At 35.5% G+C, this 18,958-nt stretch overlaps 1 protein-coding gene across 2 annotated transcripts in view; it reads left to right on the plus strand.

Annotated features, from left to right (window-relative positions):
* SPAG1 (sperm associated antigen 1) overlaps positions 1 to 15,289 on the plus strand; it is a 40,383-nt gene extending 25,094 nt beyond the window's left edge. For both annotated transcript variants that reach the window (XM_084510561.1, XM_084510562.1), the window contains exons 14-19: positions 4,052 to 4,227; positions 7,144 to 7,285; positions 8,217 to 8,343; positions 11,492 to 11,656; positions 13,586 to 13,963; positions 14,085 to 15,289. In XM_084510561.1, coding sequence (XP_084366687.1) covers positions 4,052 to 4,227; positions 7,144 to 7,285; positions 8,217 to 8,343; positions 11,492 to 11,656; positions 13,586 to 13,963; positions 14,085 to 14,213 — 1,117 coding nt within the window. In that variant the 3' untranslated portion in view covers positions 14,214 to 15,289. The remainder of the gene's footprint in view (positions 1 to 4,051; positions 4,228 to 7,143; positions 7,286 to 8,216; positions 8,344 to 11,491; positions 11,657 to 13,585; positions 13,964 to 14,084) is intronic.
* The last annotated feature ends 3,669 nt before the right edge of the window (positions 15,290 to 18,958 follow it).

Genomic DNA, 18,958 nt, shown 5'->3' on the forward strand with positions numbered 1-18,958 from the left:
AGACAGGGTCATCACAACTAGCATGTTCTAACTAGTGGACTGGTTATTTCATGTAGTTGTTTTCCCATTGCTTCACCATTGTCATCAGCAGTAGGTCATTTTTTATTTCAAAAAAAGTATTATTTAAAAGGCTTTCTTTTGCACTGGTTCTTCAAATTCTTTTCTTTCAGAATTTGTTTGATGCAATATAAAGTAATATTGTACGTCAGTACCTTCTTTCTTGATGTTCCTGTGCATATTAGCACTCTTCCTGTAGCAGTTGAAGATGTATGTTAAGTGGTAATCCTCTATTATGCTGCGGTTGTGCAGGCACTGAAGCAGCTTGATACATTGATTGACTGCAAAGCTTAGAGGTGTAAAAAATAAAACTGAGTCTTATTTTTGACTTGATTTCTGATGCTTCCAACATTAGCTCTTGCTGCCAAGAGAGGTGTTTCAATTTCTGAAACTATATTTTAATAGTTCACAATTGTGATAGTGTTCATAAAAATTATTCTCATTAACATATAGAAAGTACTTCTATCCCCTTTTATTTCTGACCTGGTATCTGAGTGAATTACAGTACTCTTTTTTCATTGGCTTATTTTAGCTGCAGATATTCTTTTAATATTTCTCCTGACAATGACTTGTAACTTGCTTAGTAATAAGCTTATTTCCTTCTTCTCCCTTAACAGTCTTCCTTTTCTCCCCTCTAGGCTTCCTTTTGTTTTTAGCTTCACTGCTCATTACTCTTTCCTCCCTGGCAACCCATCACCTTATTTCAGCTGCTTCTTCCTTCTCTTCTCTTCTGCTGGTAATTCATTTTTGCTTGCAAATTCTTAGTTTCTAGAGCCTAGACCTCCTGCATAATTGAACTTTTAATATGAATTATGAATAATTCAAAAGTAAGTTATAAATTAAATCGTTGACCAACATATCGATTTTAATTTCCAAAGTAACACACCTTCTTAAGATCAATTTTAACCAAAAAATTGTAGTTACTCTACTGCCTTTTTACTTAATGGGACAACCCCAAAACTGCTCCATGAATTTATTAGGAACGTCAGGTCATAACAGCATGCTTTTACTGGAGGATTTACTCAGTTTTAAGTTCCTGGAGGAAATTGGATGGTGATGTTGTAAGAAGCTGACAGATAAACTCATCTTACTACTTCTGTCTGAAGACAGGTTTACTAAATCTTGTTACAGCTTGTCTTTCTGTCCTTACCTAGCTAAGCAGGCTTTCCAGAAATCTTAGAATCCAAGGGGTTTGGTATTTCAGATAATCCTTATGTAAAAGATGAGCAGATTTTTTTTTAAGATCAGGCCTTTACCTGACCATTTTACAACCAAAAGAAAATAACAAAGAAAGGAATAACAAAGAAAGTACATATTTTTATGAAAAGGTAACTGAGGACAAATATAAACAATTATTTGAGTGTTTCTCGTGGTTAGATGATGATCAGTCTTTTATTGGTTATTCTGAGGTGACTTTTAGTTAAATTGGAAGGACTGTGTCTTTTAATAGTCTGTGCCAAGCCACAGGAAAATGCCTTTCAAGTACACTTTTAATTAGCGTCGTTTTACTAGCTCTGTAAACATCAGTGACTTTCTTTGTATTTTAATTTCCTCTTGAGTGATTGTTTTATTATTTGCTTTTCATTGTTAGAAATACACAAACTCTAATGGGGGGCAGTATGGTCATATGCATTTCCATTTACTAAATTGAAATTTCATTCCAAAATTCCCTCAACTTCTTTTATATCAGTTAGCAAATTACACTAGGCAACTTGAGAACTTTTATTAAAAGTCCTGTATGAGTATTCTAGTGTACCAGCTATGTCTTTGTGATAAATTCCAAAACTGCAAGGAGTTTGTTAGGTCAAGTTAGGGTGATGGTGTTGGGGAATGAGTATCTGTCACAGCCGTATTTGTGAGATACCTGTGCTTTGTGAAATTAGCCATGGTACACAAGTATGCATTTTGGCCATCCTAAGAAGAGCCTGCTCTATTACACTCTTACAATCAATTTCTTGTAGCATTCTTTATGTTGAGCTTGATGAATTAGATCAGGCTTTTTGTCCAACTTCTGAAAGCCATTACAATAAGTGGAGAACTGAACAGGAAGGAAGTGGGATGCTGGTTTACAGTTGAAACTTACTTTCTGTGAGAAGTACCAGAACAGAAGTAATTGGCTTTTTAACATAAAGCGTACAGTTTTGTTCTCTAATAATAATAATTAAAAAAAAAAATAAATAATGGAGTAAATCTTAGGACTGTTTAATTTATGATGGTATGCCACATTTTTCTTAACAATTGTGTTTGTACGATGGTTTAAAAACTTAAAGTTTTAGGAAAATTATAGCAAAACAGAACTTGGAGAAGCTTCTCAGTTGTTTTATAAAATACTACTTATTAATCATCCAGATAGAGGAATGCCCTGAAAGGGCATGTGCAGCTAATACATAGAAAAATAGTCTTGTTCTCTTAAAAAGAGGTGAAACAGATATATAATACTACAAAATGTGATATTCTGCATATGAAGAACTTAGTTTCAATTCAAAATGGTATGTTTCATTTTATGTAATACATAAAATCGCATGTTATATTGTTCCACAAACAGTGTTTTTAATATACATCACTGAAATACGTTGGTAATTTCTGTTTTACAATAAACGTCCACTTGGACATGGTTCTGGGCAATCTGTTCTAGTTGTCTCTGCTTGAGCAGGGGGTTGGACCAGATGACCTCCAGCGTTCCCTGCCAACTTGAACCATTTCACGAGTCTGAAGTAATATTAGAACAGATGCTGCTCCTTGTATTGGTTCTTCTCTCAGACCCAAATTGGAAATGAATTTAGTCCCAATTGCTTTGACTCTATTGCCATAATCTTACACTAAGGAACTTTTATTATTATTATTTTATAGCCATTATTCAAATACTGAAAGAACAAAATAAAGGAAGAAAACTTTATCTAGGTTATTAATACTCTTTTTATCTCATTCATGTCACATTCAAGGATACAATTTATTTTTTTGGAAGAGTATTCATGTAGTATGTTTTCAAACTTATGTTAAATGGAAACACACCTATTATGCAAATTTCAGTTTGTTGACTTCCATAATATCAATGCGACTTGCTTTACTACAGAATTGAGGATTTTTCTTTGTTAAAGCATATGTTAGACTTACCACCAGTTGAACTTAAGAGCTAAGTTAATTTTGATATCAGAAGACTTATATCATTGTTATTCTCATCACAGATTAATTTGTGTTTTTTTGATAGTCTTTTAAAACACTGCAAAAATTATAACAGAAATATTAAGTCATATATGGCTTTACTCATGTCTATTTAGGTTTTGCTCCAAAACATATCACAGCAAAGGGAAACTCCCACCTAACTGCATTTTGAATTCAACCTCTCACGTGTGGAAATAAATGCTGGTTAAAGAAAGATTGAAAAGATCAAATATATTTTTCTTTGCATTTTAAAATGGGGATGAAGAATGATCATTTGAAAAATTTCTGATTGTTGTATAAAATGCAATTTAATATATACTTTATGACCTGCACTGGTTATCTACAAAATTGTTATGTAAGAGGTAATTGTTGTATAAGAGGTTTTGCTTGACACTGGCAAATTTAGGTACTGCTTGTGTATCTGAGTGCATTGTATTTTACTTATGCTACAAATAACAACAATGAACACCTAAGAAAACTAAGCAAAAGAGATGTCTTTCCCCTATTTCTTTATTGCATGTTTCAGACAGCAGTTAGAGCTTAGATGCAAAATTAGCCATTTGCTTCAATATTTATAGATCTGGCTTATGTCAGTTTCTTGTCTCCTACATACTAGCTTAAGTATTTTAATTTTTAGTGGAAAAAAGTCAGAATCAAATAAATTAATTCAATGGAGTTGACCACTGTGACATTTTTTTTCATTAGACTTAAGGATAACTGTTCAGTTGTTTGGGGGAAAATTGGAATGTTGCATTATTTAATTTGGCTGTAGTTTATTAAAGCATTAAATAAATATATGAAAAGTCATGCTGAGAGGAGTTTTCTTTTTCAGAATAACAAAGACTTTAATTGACCAGGATGGCTCTAGTTGGAGGGAGAAACTGCCACCGATTCCAGTTGTCCCAGTTGCTGCTCAGCTACATAGGTGGGATGGAGGATGTTTTACTTCAGAGGTTAAGCCAAGCAGTACTACAGATACCAACAGAGAAGAACAGTTGCAGATGAATCGTACGTATAGCTAATACAAGTATATGTACATATAAGAAAATTTTAAATGAAAAATTAAATACAATTTAATAATGTCAAAGGAACATATTTAGAAAATATTTATCAGATAAGATGATGGTCTTTTGTATGATTAGGGTTAATGTGCTTTAAGGAACTACAGTGATGATAATTTTTTTAGTCCAGATGATTTAGTTTGTAGCAAATAATTTCTAAAGCTACATAAGATATAGCAGAAATACTCACTAGCAGTGTGTTGAGTCCTATCACAAATGGTAGTGGTTTCCATGACCTCATGCTACAGTTATAACATAGTTCCACCCCATGCTCACCCCTCCAAAACAAACAAACAAACAACCTCAGACCGACACCAGAAAACCATCCTCAGTAACATAATCCACTGCATAATCTGTAGCCATCGTTTAATTGTTCATGAAAGTATAATTCAACTCTTCAGGTAGACTGAACAGGCTACAGAATAACACTTCTGATGTTTTCTAGTACAGATTTCAACTTTGACAGTGACTGTTCAATAGTTGCCTTTCAAAACCGTTAGTTTAAGACTTTTTACACATATGCACCAAGTGCTTTATTCCTTAAGGAGACTTTGTTCCTCCTGATTTTTCCACTTTTTTTGGAGTTTCTATTTTTTTTCTACTCCAGTAATTCAAACAGTGGAACCCTTCTGATTCTGTTTTGTTGATACAGCTAAAGACTTCACAAGAAGAATCTTTAACATAATTTTTGATTCTTAGTTGACTGTTAATTGTTTCCCTTTTAAGTTTATTTCAATATAAGGCAAATTAGCACTGAAGATAATCTTCCTTTGATTAAGAGAGGGGAGCCTGCAATGAATAGCTGCATTGTTGGCCAAGTACATAGCATGTGGTTTTCTGTTAATAATCCATTATTGAAATCATGCATGTCCACAAATATTTTGCATTCATGGGCCCTACAAGTTTAAAGACTTCAACACTGTCTGAAGGATCGTCTTTAAATTTATTTGTACCTGATGTAGAACAACAAACAACTTACAAATGCATGCATTTTTGAGAATTGGACATTTTTCTCAAGAATAAAGCGTTGTTATAGAAACTTAGAATAGCATTGTGTGTGTGTGATCTATATAACAGTGCAAATTGAAGTATGGTAAACAGAAAACTTACTACAGAAAGCTGATTTTTCCCTTAAGGAATGTGAAAAATATCAATGTATAATTTAAGTTCAATTAAATTCATAACAATGTCACTTCTTAAAATTTCCAGTGACTTAAGTATTTTCATTACAGTTGTTGTCAGTGCATATCATTACTGATTTATCACTCTGTAGGATTGGGCAGTAATTGGATTTAGCATTTATTTTTGAAATACAGTAGAAAACTGATGTTTTGCACAAACGGGTTGCTATTAAACGTAAATTCTTAGGTTGAAAATTGTTTTTGTTGTAGTGATTGTACTCCAGACTTTCCCTGTTACTAAGGGTTGCAATTTGTTGGTTTTTTTATTTCATTGTATAACCAACCTATTTAATCTAAACCTTTTAACTAGTAAGGATTAAATTTACATCTATATAACCTTACGTAATGAATTTAGCTATCACTGTTTCCAGGGAGTGTGATCAGCAGGATTTTGATACAAAAAACTTGTATCAATTTATTTCAAATAGAGTGGTCTTTATTTAGGTTTTGTTTTTAGAAATGGAAGCTGTGTAACAGTTTACTGAAGGCTGACTCAAAGATCGTGGTTGCCTTCTAGGACTTGTATTAAATCAGTGAGACCTCCCAGTAATAGCTGGCACTGGAAGCGTGCCAGCAATAACATTCAGTAATTATTTAAACATTATGCGTGGCTGACATTTTTTTTTTGCAATGATTGTGTGTTTTTTGTTTTTTTTTTCTTTGTGTCCTAACAACTTCAGCTATAATTTAGTTATATTTCCTGCTTAAATCTGCTTTGCTTTCAAATTGTCATTTGTGGTTTTCCCCAAGTCCACATGTAGTTTTCTGGCATAGAAGACTGCCATATTTTATTTTTTTTTAAAGAGCTCACTGAGCTTAATTATTGGTTAAAATGGTCTTCTTTATATGTAGTGTTTAAAACCTGAAGCTTGGCAGGGGGCTCATTTTCTTTTAGCAAGGTACAGAAAATAGATTTTTCAAATATTATTTACTTGGAACTATGTTACTGATCTTTGTTTGCTCACACTTAAACATGAAACTGCTGTCAGGATTGGTTTTCCACTACAAACATAATGAAAAAATGCAGACTAACCCAGAAGCACATGTAATAAAGGATGTGAAGTTTAGAAGGAAAGAAAATTATTGAAGAGCAACACAACATTATATATTTATAACTGTTTTCAGGTTACTCTGAAAGCATCTTTTTTATAGAAATCATTAACAGACTATTATTGATGTATCACTAACCCCAACTGATGCAATTTGTTTGTCATTGTCAGTTTAACATAAAAATTATGATGGCTAAGTTGCTTGCAGAAAGAATATTAGGTGAAATGATGGTTTTTGGTATGATGGTGAAGATCTAGAAGGCTTATCCTGCTTATCAAATCTCCTCCACTGTAAATAAAGTTAGTATGTCAGTGGAGATGCATAATCCCTCTGCACCACACAGAACAGGTTGACAGGAAGAGGTAAAGGTGTGGAGCTGTCCATTTGCATTCACATGATTTTCAGCAAAATAGTTAACCTGGTGCATTGGAAGGTATATGTTGTGCCAAATGTGTGTATGTTAGTTCATGCCTTTCTTAGAGCAGCAGGGAGATCGGGAACACAAATTGTAATGTGCAGACTGGTAAAGATCCTCCAGATGCCAGGCATTTATTCTTAGTCTGGGTAGACTGCTCAGTTACCTTTAATGAACTGACCTTCTTAGGTAACACTGTGATCCTTTTGTAACATAGGTGAGAAAGCAGAGGAAGAGTTCAAGACATTAAAAAACGAAGGGAATGAATTTGTAAAGAATGGTAAATACGAAGAAGCTGTAAAGAAATACAGCGAATGCATGAAGTTAAATGACAAAGAATGTACAATCTACACTAACAGGTAAAGATTTAAAATTTAACCCCCCCCTTTGTGGGATAACAATACGCTACATTTTCTTACTGCAGATAGAGATTTCTCATCACTTCAATAGCTATTGTAAAGAAAGCTTGTTTTTTTTTTTTTTCTGCTTGATGAGTGTTTCTAAGAAAACGAATGATTTTTGGTTAAACGGCATTGCTTCCCAAGGGGAGCAAGTATTAATGTCACTGATATTTATATAAAGATTTTAAGGTATATGTAAAATAAGCTACAGTAGAAGCTATAATTAACATAGTGTATGCAGATTGTTTTTGAGAATGCTGGTATGATCTTAATTAAAAACTAATGTGCAGTAGCAGTATCTCAACCATGAAGAATAATAGTTCAGAGAATGGACATAGTGTGAAAGTAAACGTAGGAACCTGGTCACACAGCAGCATTATTTTAAAAGTTGACCTAATTCTGCAACATAATTCTTTATGCTGTAATCCTGTCGGCTTCCACGAACTAAGAAGGATTTGATTAGGCCAATACTTGAGTAGGAGACTTCCAAGTAATAACTAGGAACAGAAGGTAGTAGGGGTTATTTAATCTGGAGCACTTTTTTTTTTTTTTACCCAGAATGGCTGCATAGGATCCATACTGTATCCATTACTATACTATCATATTAACCTAAGATAGACTCTGCTTTTAAAACATGTATGTACCTGCTAAACTTCAAGCATTATTCATACATAAATTTTGACTTTTTATTACAGGAATTGGCTTTCTCTAAATCCATCAAGTGATGTCATTAACACTTAGTGGTTTTGATGTAGTCTGAAAAAAAAAAAAGAAATAGATATTAAGATTGTGTGAAATATTTTAATTAACATTATGAGTCGGATACTGTTGGCACTACAGTACACCAGAATTTACTTATATTGCAGTGTATTCTGTTTTTCTGTGTTAGAGCTCTCTGTTACTTGAAACTGTATAAATATGAAGAGGCTAAGCAAGATTGTGATCATGTTCTTCAAATAGAAGATTCTAATATTAAAGCTTTTTATAGAAGAGCACTAGCGTACAAAGGATTACAGGTGAGGAAAAAGAACATGACAGGTATTCTTAAGCACTTCTAAACTTGCTTATCCTCTTCAAAGGCAATCAGGTAGTTACAGTCAATGACTGAACACAAGCAACGTATGCAGTGCTGATAATTTATTACTTTGTAAAGCATTAGGCGTACATAAAACATACATATTTTTGGAATATAAAAATCTTCATGTTGACTTGCAGTAACTTGAGAAAAGACAAGAATACTGGAACAAATGAGCTTTGACTGGAGATTAGCTAAGCAAGTTTTGACTATGTTCTAATATACTTTCTATTCTAATATACTTCTGGGTGTCATGGTGTTTTTTTTCTGTCATGGTGTTCACTATATCTTTGCTAACGACACACAGATTCTTTTCAAGTCTGTCTTCATCTGTCCAAACTAAAATCTCAAGCTGTCTTTTGGCATCTGCTCTTATATAACTGCTTGTCAGTGTTGCACCAGGCCTTTAATTATCTTCATTCTCTTCCCTGTTCCTCCACTAAACACATTACAAACCTTTGTCAGTGAGTTCGTTTCTTACTCTGTGGGCAGTATGGGGACTGAACCTTTTCTTTTCCATCTTCATGTTGAAGTTGTCTGTGCCGTCCCTGTCTTATCACAGTTTCTTGAGTATCATTTTATCTGACCTTGATAAAACACAATCTTATATTGCTTGTATCCATCCTGAGTGTGACTGCAAATGTCATGTTACACCACTTGAACCGTCGTTTTGTCCATCACTGTTGGTTCCCCCTTCTTCACTGGGTGAGTTAACTGCTTTCTGTACTTCATAATTCCTTCATAGCAATCCTTACTCTACCTGTCAACTCTCGTATTGAACAATCAGCTTCTCATTTTTGTTGTCTCATGATTGCAGCTTTCATCATCTACTTTGTATTAAATTTTACAAGTGTCTTTTAAACAAAGATCTTAACTGCTTTCTCCTGTGTTTTCTGTAATTGGAGGTGATCACTCCAAATATCCACCAAGTTCTAACAGCGTTCTTCAAACGAATACTTAGATCAGAGCTCCCTTATGTTTGATGCCTTAACAAAAATTCATTGTCACTCAGCCTACAAATCACTTGAGAACAGTTTGTGCTTATCAGTATACCTGACTATTCACATTCTGTGTTACAACACCAAATGTAGGTCTTAGTAACCATGAGAACATTTTGATGATAAATGTGTTCCTCTGTTTCAGTAGCTACAAAATCTTTAAGGTTTCCTTTGATTAATTTTCAGAGAAGGTGAAAGTGTCTTCATTTTGTGCAAAGCCATTTTTGTAGCTGTACCAAGCTCCCAGGTATTAATCATCTGCAACCGTATGTTGTTGGAGTTAATAACAAAAATAAATAAATAGTACAAATAGAAGCAAAGACAAATAGTGAATCTGCTGGTCAAAAAAAAATTACACACGAGTGAAGAATGTCAAGAATTTGAGAAACAGTCCAGCATCTTTTTTTGTAGCATAACCCTCCCAAAAAAAAAGAAAAAATGCATTTTGGTTGGATTTAATGGCTTCATTACTTCAAGCTCAAGGGATGTGAGTGAGTGTTAATGCCAGAGGAAGCAACAAAAGTGATCTGGGGTTGACAAATGACTGTGTAACAAAAGTTATTACTAACTGGATGTGTCTGTTTTGGCAAAGATGTAACTAAGCTGGAAAGTGTTATTTGTTTATAAATATCTGGGCATTTATTTGGCAAAAAGCTGCAGTGTATTTTAATGTAGTAAATTATTTTTATAGATTTACTGAGATGTAAAGGAAGATCAGAATGGAAATCATGCTCATCTGGTAAATTAGGCATATAACATGGGATGTGGGACTGGCCTGCACCTCCTACAGCTGATAGTCAATTCTCTTGCTTTTGGTACAACCATATCAAAAGAGTTTGTTACGAAATCTGTAAGGCTGCAGTTTGAAACCCAGGAGGACTGGTTAATTTCTGACTCTTGTTCTGGAACCTCAGTTCTCTGTAGTCTTCACATCTGTAGTTCAAATGGTTTATCTTAAATAGTAGCTGGTTTTTGATGCAAGCAGTCTGTCTCCTTCGTGCTTTCATTTGCAGAGACTGAATAATTACAGCTTTCTTAACTCTTCATTTATAGTACAGCAAACTGTTTCATTTACAGCCTTACTGCAATGTCTCTGCACCTTGAATACAATTAATTGGTATTAAACAGAATATTCTGGATAGAAAAGAGAATGAGTGTCTTGTAGACTGATGCTTCAATTACAGTTAAGATGCTGAGGAAATACCTCAACTGATACATCAGAAGACTTCTTTTTAGGAGTAACATGAATGACTTATAAAACTTCATGATACTGCTCGGGAACAGAAGAAATACTGGGTCCCTCACTTGAAGCAATTGTGTTTCTGCATGTTTCATGTCCTTATTTTTGATACTCCAGTCCTCAAGGTATCTTTATTTTTTTCATGTGGTGTTTCAGCCTTCCTCAGAACTGATGCTGCTATTACCCTCATCTATCCAGAAAGTTTAATATAAAACTTCATAATACTTAATGCCAAAATTTGAAGTGAAAATAGTAAATAAATCACAAGACTGATCCTTGAGGAATTATTTGCTGATGTCATTCTGTCTCTTTATTTGTCCTTCTCTTGGTTATCCCAGAATTCATAATGTAATTTCAATCTTCTCAAGTATAACCAGAAATCTCCCATGTCAACCTGTAAGAGATTACCTATTGAAGCAATGCCCAGGAAGATTAGGCATATTTTTAACTTAAGTGACTCTCTTTTATTGTCAAAGCACGTATGCAAACTGTTGGTTGTCTAGCATTATATTAATCTTGAGGAGGTGTTCCAGCTTTAAGCAATTATGCTTAAAAGCAAAAGTCTTCAATAAGCTGTTCACTGATAAAAGGAAATGGTTTTCAGAGCATAAATTATTTCATAGTACATACTTAATAAGGAAGTCTTTAGTCAGAAAATATTCAAGTTCGTCTGTGGTTTCACTTTTTTCTTCCTTTAATGTAATTACACTGCATTTAGATTATTTTTGTCTACTTAATGTCAAGATTCTAGCACTTCTATTTCTCTTAATTGGAAAGAACAGTATGGTAATTATAATTTATATTTCTAGTGGTGTGTTTCTGGAAAAAAATATTTTCCCTTTTACTTACAGAACTATCAAGCCAGTGTTGACGATCTCAACAAAGTCCTTCTAATAGATCCAAATGTGCTTGAAGCAAAAAATGAACTAGAGCAGGTAACCCAACTGCTTCACCTTGGCAGCAGCACTGTAACTGGCAGCCTACAAAAGCAAAGGAAGAAAATAATCATACAAGAGGTACATCTCTTCATTTTTAAAAGCAAGCAGTACAGAAGCCACACATTTGAAAAAATACTGTTAAAGATTTTGTTTTGTAGTCCTTAGCTGTACCCTTTTTGAGGGTGGGGTTGTACTTTTAATGTTATTTTAAGGGCATGTTGGAAGATTCTTACATAAGATGTTTGGCATCCACTGTGTTCTTTAGTAAAGCTTGGCATGCTTTGAGGTACACTCATAACCACAGCAGAAATTTAAAAAGTACATTTAGATGGCATTAAGCTTGAGCATATGCTCCTTGTAAACAAAAACTGCTTACTTTGGAATACCTATTTTACAGAATGCAGCTGACAAATAGCAGATTTTCTTCTAAAGTCTGTGCTACTCAGGAAACCTCTGGCAAAGGTTCATTGTGAGCAGGCGTGCTGGCTGTTCTCGCCTTAGTAATATAATTACTGGTCCAAAGAATAAAATCCTGCCTTAAAGAACAATGGTATGGGTGAAACATCTGTGCAATCTTACAAAAGAAATGCACGATGTAACGTTACATCCAGGATCAAAACATTAGCTTTGTGGAGTTGTGTGTTGGATTAGGTGATGAAGGGATTTTCTCAGTCATCTGATGGTTTTGGATTGTAACTTTGCTAGTCCTTTAAGAATGTTTTTCTTTTCCCTTTTCTGTTTAAAAGATGCAAGCTGAACTCTACACAGCATGAAACTGAGACCGTAATTTGAATGTGTAATTTCACAATGGTGTTGTAACAGAAATTTTAATATGGAAACAACTTGTTTTATTGATACACTCACTTCGGATTGTCACAAATTAATGGGATTTTCACATAACTGGTGTAAGCTGGGAACAGTGTTAGTTAAGCTGTGAGTTGTGACAAACAAAGGGACTTGGAGAGTGTTCAGAGGAGGTCTGGGAAGTGAAGGCATTGTTCAGAGACCAGCTAACTGCATTACTGGCAGCGGTAATTTTTCCAGGGGTGGGGCAGGAAGCATTTATATTTGCTATCATAATTATAGCTGTCCCCTTAGAGAGCGCTCCCTGTCTTACCTACTGTAATACATGGGAATTCCGTGAAAACAGACTGCAAAGATAACTAAGGAAAATTTAATTAGAAATTGATTTATTATCATTGTTGCACTTTAATCAAGCTATAATTGTATATAAGACAGATACCTCTGTGGATACTAACGATTTATTGACGAACAGAGCAAAAGCTCTATAAGCCCAGTGCAGTGCTCTGTGGAAATGACTAAGCAGGCTCCCAGCACAGCACTGATACTGTACGAGGCAATATCTTCAGACTTCTGGAAAACCTTGGCATCAGCTAGAGAGATCCCCTGCAATGATTTGTTTTGGGTCAGTTTGTACTAATTCCATGACTCCTGACGGTTTTAAATGGATTTTAGCAAATGTAGTTGATCCCAAGGCAAACTTTCCTGCAACCGCTTCATGAAATTCAGTACAGGCTGCAAGCTCTGAAGACATTAAGTGGATATTCATGCAGTTACACCATGATGAGCTTTCTGCTTCCACAACAACTCAGAACAGCAGCCTGATGCTGCTGCCGTGTGCCTGTACTATTCTGAAGTCATGGAAGTAAGATGAAACACTGCTGTCTGGGGGCTAAACTTCAGTTCTGTCTGTGTTCTGCAACTTCACGTTTAATACATGCATACAGTCCTCCTTAGTGATCTCCTGCGGTGCCTCAGATGCCTTTCTGCAGTGAAAGGAAATGTAAAATACACACTTTTGACTAGAAGCCTGTAAAGATAAATTAGAAAGGTACCATTCTGGGAGGGGGGAAGTAGGATATAGAGAAAAACAGGAGCCTTTCTTTTACGAAAAGTAAAATGCTAACTATAATGAAGTGACATTACTATTGAATATATGCATGCAGCTTATGAAATCAATGAGTTGATGCTATTTCTTCTGTGAAGGTGACTGAATCTGATGAACAGGAGGAGAGGCAGCTTGCTACATCAGAAGATGTTGTGACTGATGATGATACTTCTAAAGAAGCGGTTCAAAAGAGCACGCTGTTGAAGACTTCTGAAAAACTGACAATTTCTGAACCATCTAATGCTTATGACTTCGGACAGGTTATAAATGTAGTGAATGCCAATAAGGATAAAGTTGCTTGTGCAGATCTTCTAACAATTACTGATCCCAAAAAATTACCAGTGCTGTTAAGTAACAAACTTGAAGTAGAGACCTTTGTGATTTTTATCCAGTCATTGGAACATTATGTACTTGGAAAAGATCCCGGTCTTGTATATCAGCATCTTTTCTACTTGAGCAAAGCAGAGAGATTTAAGGTAAGAACCTAGGTTGAATGAGTACTGAAGTTGAACAGAAACTTAGAGGAAATTTTCACATTTCAGTAGGAAACCATATAGTCATTGCTTGTGCTAATTATAAAATAATCTCTTTTCTCAGGTGGTGCTGGGCCTTCTTAGCAAAAATGAAAAAGAACAGGTTCAGCAACTGTTTGACTTGCTTGCAGAAAACCAGAATCAATACTCTTCAGAAGATCTTGAGAGCCTTAAAAAGGTTTATGAACTTTAAGAAGAACTTAAGTTAAAATTTATTTGTTGCATGGATATAGTTGATGTTTATGAAATAGCTGTATAAACACTGCAGTCTTGCACGGGTTGAAATGGGTCTTTATGTGGACTGTTTAGATCCTATTTTGTTTTGATAGTATATGCACATTTAAAACTTGCTGCTCTTTTGTAGTTGTATACACTTTTAATCTCTACAGTTTAATGCATGTCTTTACATTCAGTAACAGAGTTCAAGTTTGGCATATTGATTTTATTTAGACTTACATAAAACATATATTTTACATTTATATATAATGTGAAATATCACGATGGTACGATAGATAATGTACTTTTAGTCATCATTTTGTGGGTTGTATGTTCTTGTGATAAAGAAGTGTCTTCAAGGTAAACGGGTCAGTTAGCAAGAGCTTTGCTAAAAATGAGTTTACAAAAAGTATAAACATTTTTCAGATAAACTACTACAGACCATCTGTTTCTTCACCGTCTGATCTACACAAAACAGATTTCAATATTTTGGTGCAGTACTGCTTAGCAGCAAAGGTGAATGAATAATACATTAGCTTGTCATGGAACACTTCGAATCAAAATAGTTAATTATTAAATGAATGGATATGTTTTTTTAAATGATGAACAAACGAGTAATTTTTAGTGCACAGAGAATTATTTATTTTCTCTGTGTGTAGAAGGATTGCTGGTTTGCACAGCTTTTAGAGTGATAGTGGTGAAAAAGAGAACAAGTGGCTGCACTTAACATTAAAAAATATTTAACTACGAGTTTTGTAATCAGATTTAAAACTCCGGGTATTTCTGTTTGCAGACATACCCATAAAGCTAGAACTGCTTTGTGGACCAATGTGATTTTTGTTTAATTTCAGGCAGTACTTATGTTTTATGCATAATTTAGACAAAGCTGCATTTTTTCAAGACTAAGCTTAAAAGTTTTTCAAATACCCCAATGCCTTCTTTGCACATGTGATATAAATCTGTTGAACTCACAAGCACTGCAACAGTATCATTAGGGTTGTTGTTCTAATAATATTTATCTCAGGTGTATATTAAAGTTTTTTTTCTTGAAAAGTTCAGGTTATGGATTCTTCATTTCTGGTTCTACACTCTTCAGACTTGTAATTCTGACGTGGTTTATGAGTTTTGTCTTGAAGTAGAATACTAAGAATGTGGCTTTCAATTCCTAAAACACTGCCAGCACAACTGATGCTTCTTGTCCTTAAATGTCCTCTATTTGTGAGCTTGTCGTGTGTCCAAGAGAGCTCTCTGTGTAGGTGATCTAATCTGTGCATAACCAATTAATTGTACTTATCCAAGGAAGCACCAGGCAGTTTCTTCTTCAGCTGTAGTGGCAAAGATATTCGTGTTCACTGATTTCTATTACAATGATTTCAGTCGCTCCTGCTGTAGTTCAGTATGTCTGAGGAAACTTTGTATGCATGCAGCTTGCTGACATGGTTTGGGGTTGAGAGCATTTTGTTTCCATTCCATTTGTAGAAATGCAATACAATTTAAACTATCAGGTTTGTAGGGATTGGCGTGGAGACATAATTCTTTAATAAAATAAAATATTGCCTTCTGCAACAGAAATACAGCTTTAATATGTAGATTACCCACATTTTTCCATGAGTAACTTTTTTGTTTCTGCAGCTTTGTTTCAAGTGATTCAGCTTTGGGGCTTGCAGCTTTTGAATGAACAGAGCTGAAGGTGGTGGTAAATTACACATTTTAGGAATATTTTGTTGATCAATGCAGTATGTTCCTTGTAGTTTATTTGCCTGTCAGCATATTTTTCTCTCATAAAATCCTGCTGAAGTTTTTTTCCAGCGTTTATAGAACACTTTTTTTCTCACTAGAAACAGATTAAATTACTAAAATTACTGATTTTTAAAAGGTATATTTCAACATTTATGTTAGGGAGGGTGTTTTACTGAAGATTATTTACATAGCTAGTTGTAAGGTTCCTATAATATTGAGGAAAATTATCAGAATGCATCAGAGAAACCCTGTTAGGGGAAGGGAGGAAGAACCCAGCCTCTCTATGCAAAAAGATTTTGGTCACTGTGACCCATGAAGAGCAATGCTGGACTGTTGCCTCTATAGGTCTCACAGGAGACAGTGACCTAGCCTAGTTTTGGCTAAATTGAGGAGATATATTAGTAATGCATGGATTAGAAAAAAGTCATTTTACTGAAAGGAGCATGAAATTCAGTCAGGTAATTTTAAAATAGTTGTTTGGTAGCTGTAGTTGAGTAAAAGGTGATGTCAGAAGCCACAGCACAAAAGCTTTTGATGAAATTAAATCTTTCCCTGTGTCTTCAGAAAAAGTACTGAAGATTCAAGTACTAAGAGCTCTGGCTATCTTCTAAGATGTAATTTTGACTGAAAATTGACTGAAAGCCAAAATCACCTCTTGATAAGAAGTGTTAGATGAAGAACCACAGCAAGCGAACCCATTGCCCAGCTGGCAGGAGGGAGCCATCACCAGCTGCAGTCAGAGCTTTGTGTTTCAGGTGCAGTCAGCAAAAGATCAAATAACAAACATCCTGATCTGAATAACCAGCACCTTGCTCTGAAGCTTCCCATCCTCCAAAGTACGGAGCTGGTCGTTAGTTCAATAGACAGCGACAGGACAGGCCTCAGTAGAAAACTTAAACCCAGCACTAACTAGATATTCAGCAAGAAAGGGTTTTTGATTTCCCTTTTCAGTTTAAGGCAGGCTGTAACGTTAGCCCAGTTGGTTGCTTCTCTGTCCAAAAAGCTGATTCACTACAAGGACATCATCACTATGCTTTTTTTATTCTTCCTTCATACTGGCAAACCACGCTCCTTGCTCTTATGCATCCCATAATCCATGAGCATAAGAAAAGGGCTACTTACTCTTTGTGTCTGCCAGGCCTTGTTGAAGGGTGCAAGCTGATCTATTTAGACTTGGTTCTTAAAATACACAAACTACATATTCTGAGCAGCAGGAACAAAACTCCTTCCCCACTTGTAAATCAGGATTTATGACTTGAGTCAACAGAACTCAGAGGAACCAAAATAGCAGAGTGCTGCAGCAGCATGGGACGCGATGTGCACAGTTTTAGAAACACCAGTGCCCTTTAAAGTGCCTGATGCAAGAAAGCATAACAATACAAAACCAACAGATTGAAAATGAGCTGATGAGAATGGATTTTGTAATTGTCCGCCTCCAAAAAGAGGGGACTGTTAAACCCACACGAGGCAGGGAGGTGCAGCCCCATGGTCTAAATATTATGCATATTAAAAATGCATAATATGTACATCAATTCTCGGGAAAAACTATATATATGCATACATATATATAATATATACACACACAGAGATATATAGTTCTTAAACTATGAAATCCCTGACAACTCAGCAGTTTGGGTCTTGACTCTAAAATTTTCAAGTCTCACATACAGCTATACTGCTGCTCCTAGTAGTCAAGGGCACCTTGAGTGCCTCTGGTTTGATCTAATCAAGTGTGGCAGCTCAATTGCCAGGTTAAGTAAGCCATTTTAGCACTAAGGCCATCTGAATTCGATGGTGAGGAGGCCTAAAAGCAGCACCTCACAGAGGCTTCCTGCAGCACAGCCCCAGGGTTTGCATTCTCTTGGCAGGGGACCCTTTGCACAGCCCGAAGCAGGGACGTGGCTGTGCGCCGAACTCCAGCTCATGTTAAAAAAAAAAAAAAAAAAAAAAGGGACTACTGTGTCCTGGTCAGGACTCATCTCAGCACCTTTTCGTGACCACGGAAACATCAGCTCATTGTGCAGAAGATCATGTGCATGAAGCATCAGATCCACTAAGAACCTCTGCCATTCTGGAAATGTTTAAACTTGATTACAGCAACGTGAACGCTGTAATTACAACTTAACCAGCCCCCAGCCATGGCAGAGGTATCATGAAAAGCTGCTGCCTTAAGTATTGGTGTGCCATCGCTGCTCATCTGCAAGGAAACAAGGACAAAAACAGTTGAGCAGCTGCTCTCCTCCACTTCCCCATGCGTGTTCACCTCCCAGCTCTCTCCTGTCTTTGGCATCTTCTGATTTCTTGAGACCAGAGCGATGGAGGCAAGGATGCCCATGCCAAACACTACCAAGCTGTTATCAGAGCACGCCTACACACCCTTTCCAAGCACCTCCTCAGGAGTGTTCCTTATTTTCACCTCTTCTGTGTTCCTTATTTTCTGCTCAGTACCTTTTTCCCCCTTCCCAATATGATTTGGCTTAAATATTACTGTGTACATTTAAGAAGACAATTTCATAACATGCAACTTTTTCTTTTCTCCTACTGAGGCAACTAAAAATCAATCAATCCCCTAAACACCTAGAACAACGGAATTTTTATCCGGAAATTACTTTTAAGTTCATTAACTCCGCTTAATTTTTCAACCATCTCCTTGGTTATCCTCATAAAGCATCATTACCCATGGAAGCGATGGCGTTACTCAGTAGGCAACTATTTAAAAATTACTTCGGATTTGCACAATGAGAAATTACTGGGAGGGAAGAGACATAACGCCATAGTCAAAAAGTGTTTACCAATCAGTTAAAAAAATAAAAATAAAAATAAAAAAAAAGCTTGTCCTTTCACGCACACAATTTAGTGACACTGATTCAATGAAAGGAAACCATGTACAAGCCCAGCTGCTTTACTCCAGAAAAAAAAATAAAAATAAAAATAAATCTGCAGACTGGTCAGAAAGCTTACACAGCATTTCTTAGCTACTTA

Source organism: Aythya ferina, assembly GCF_964211825.1.
Source record: "Aythya ferina genome assembly, chromosome: 2".
Lineage (NCBI taxonomy): Eukaryota > Metazoa > Chordata > Aves > Anseriformes > Anatidae > Aythya > Aythya ferina.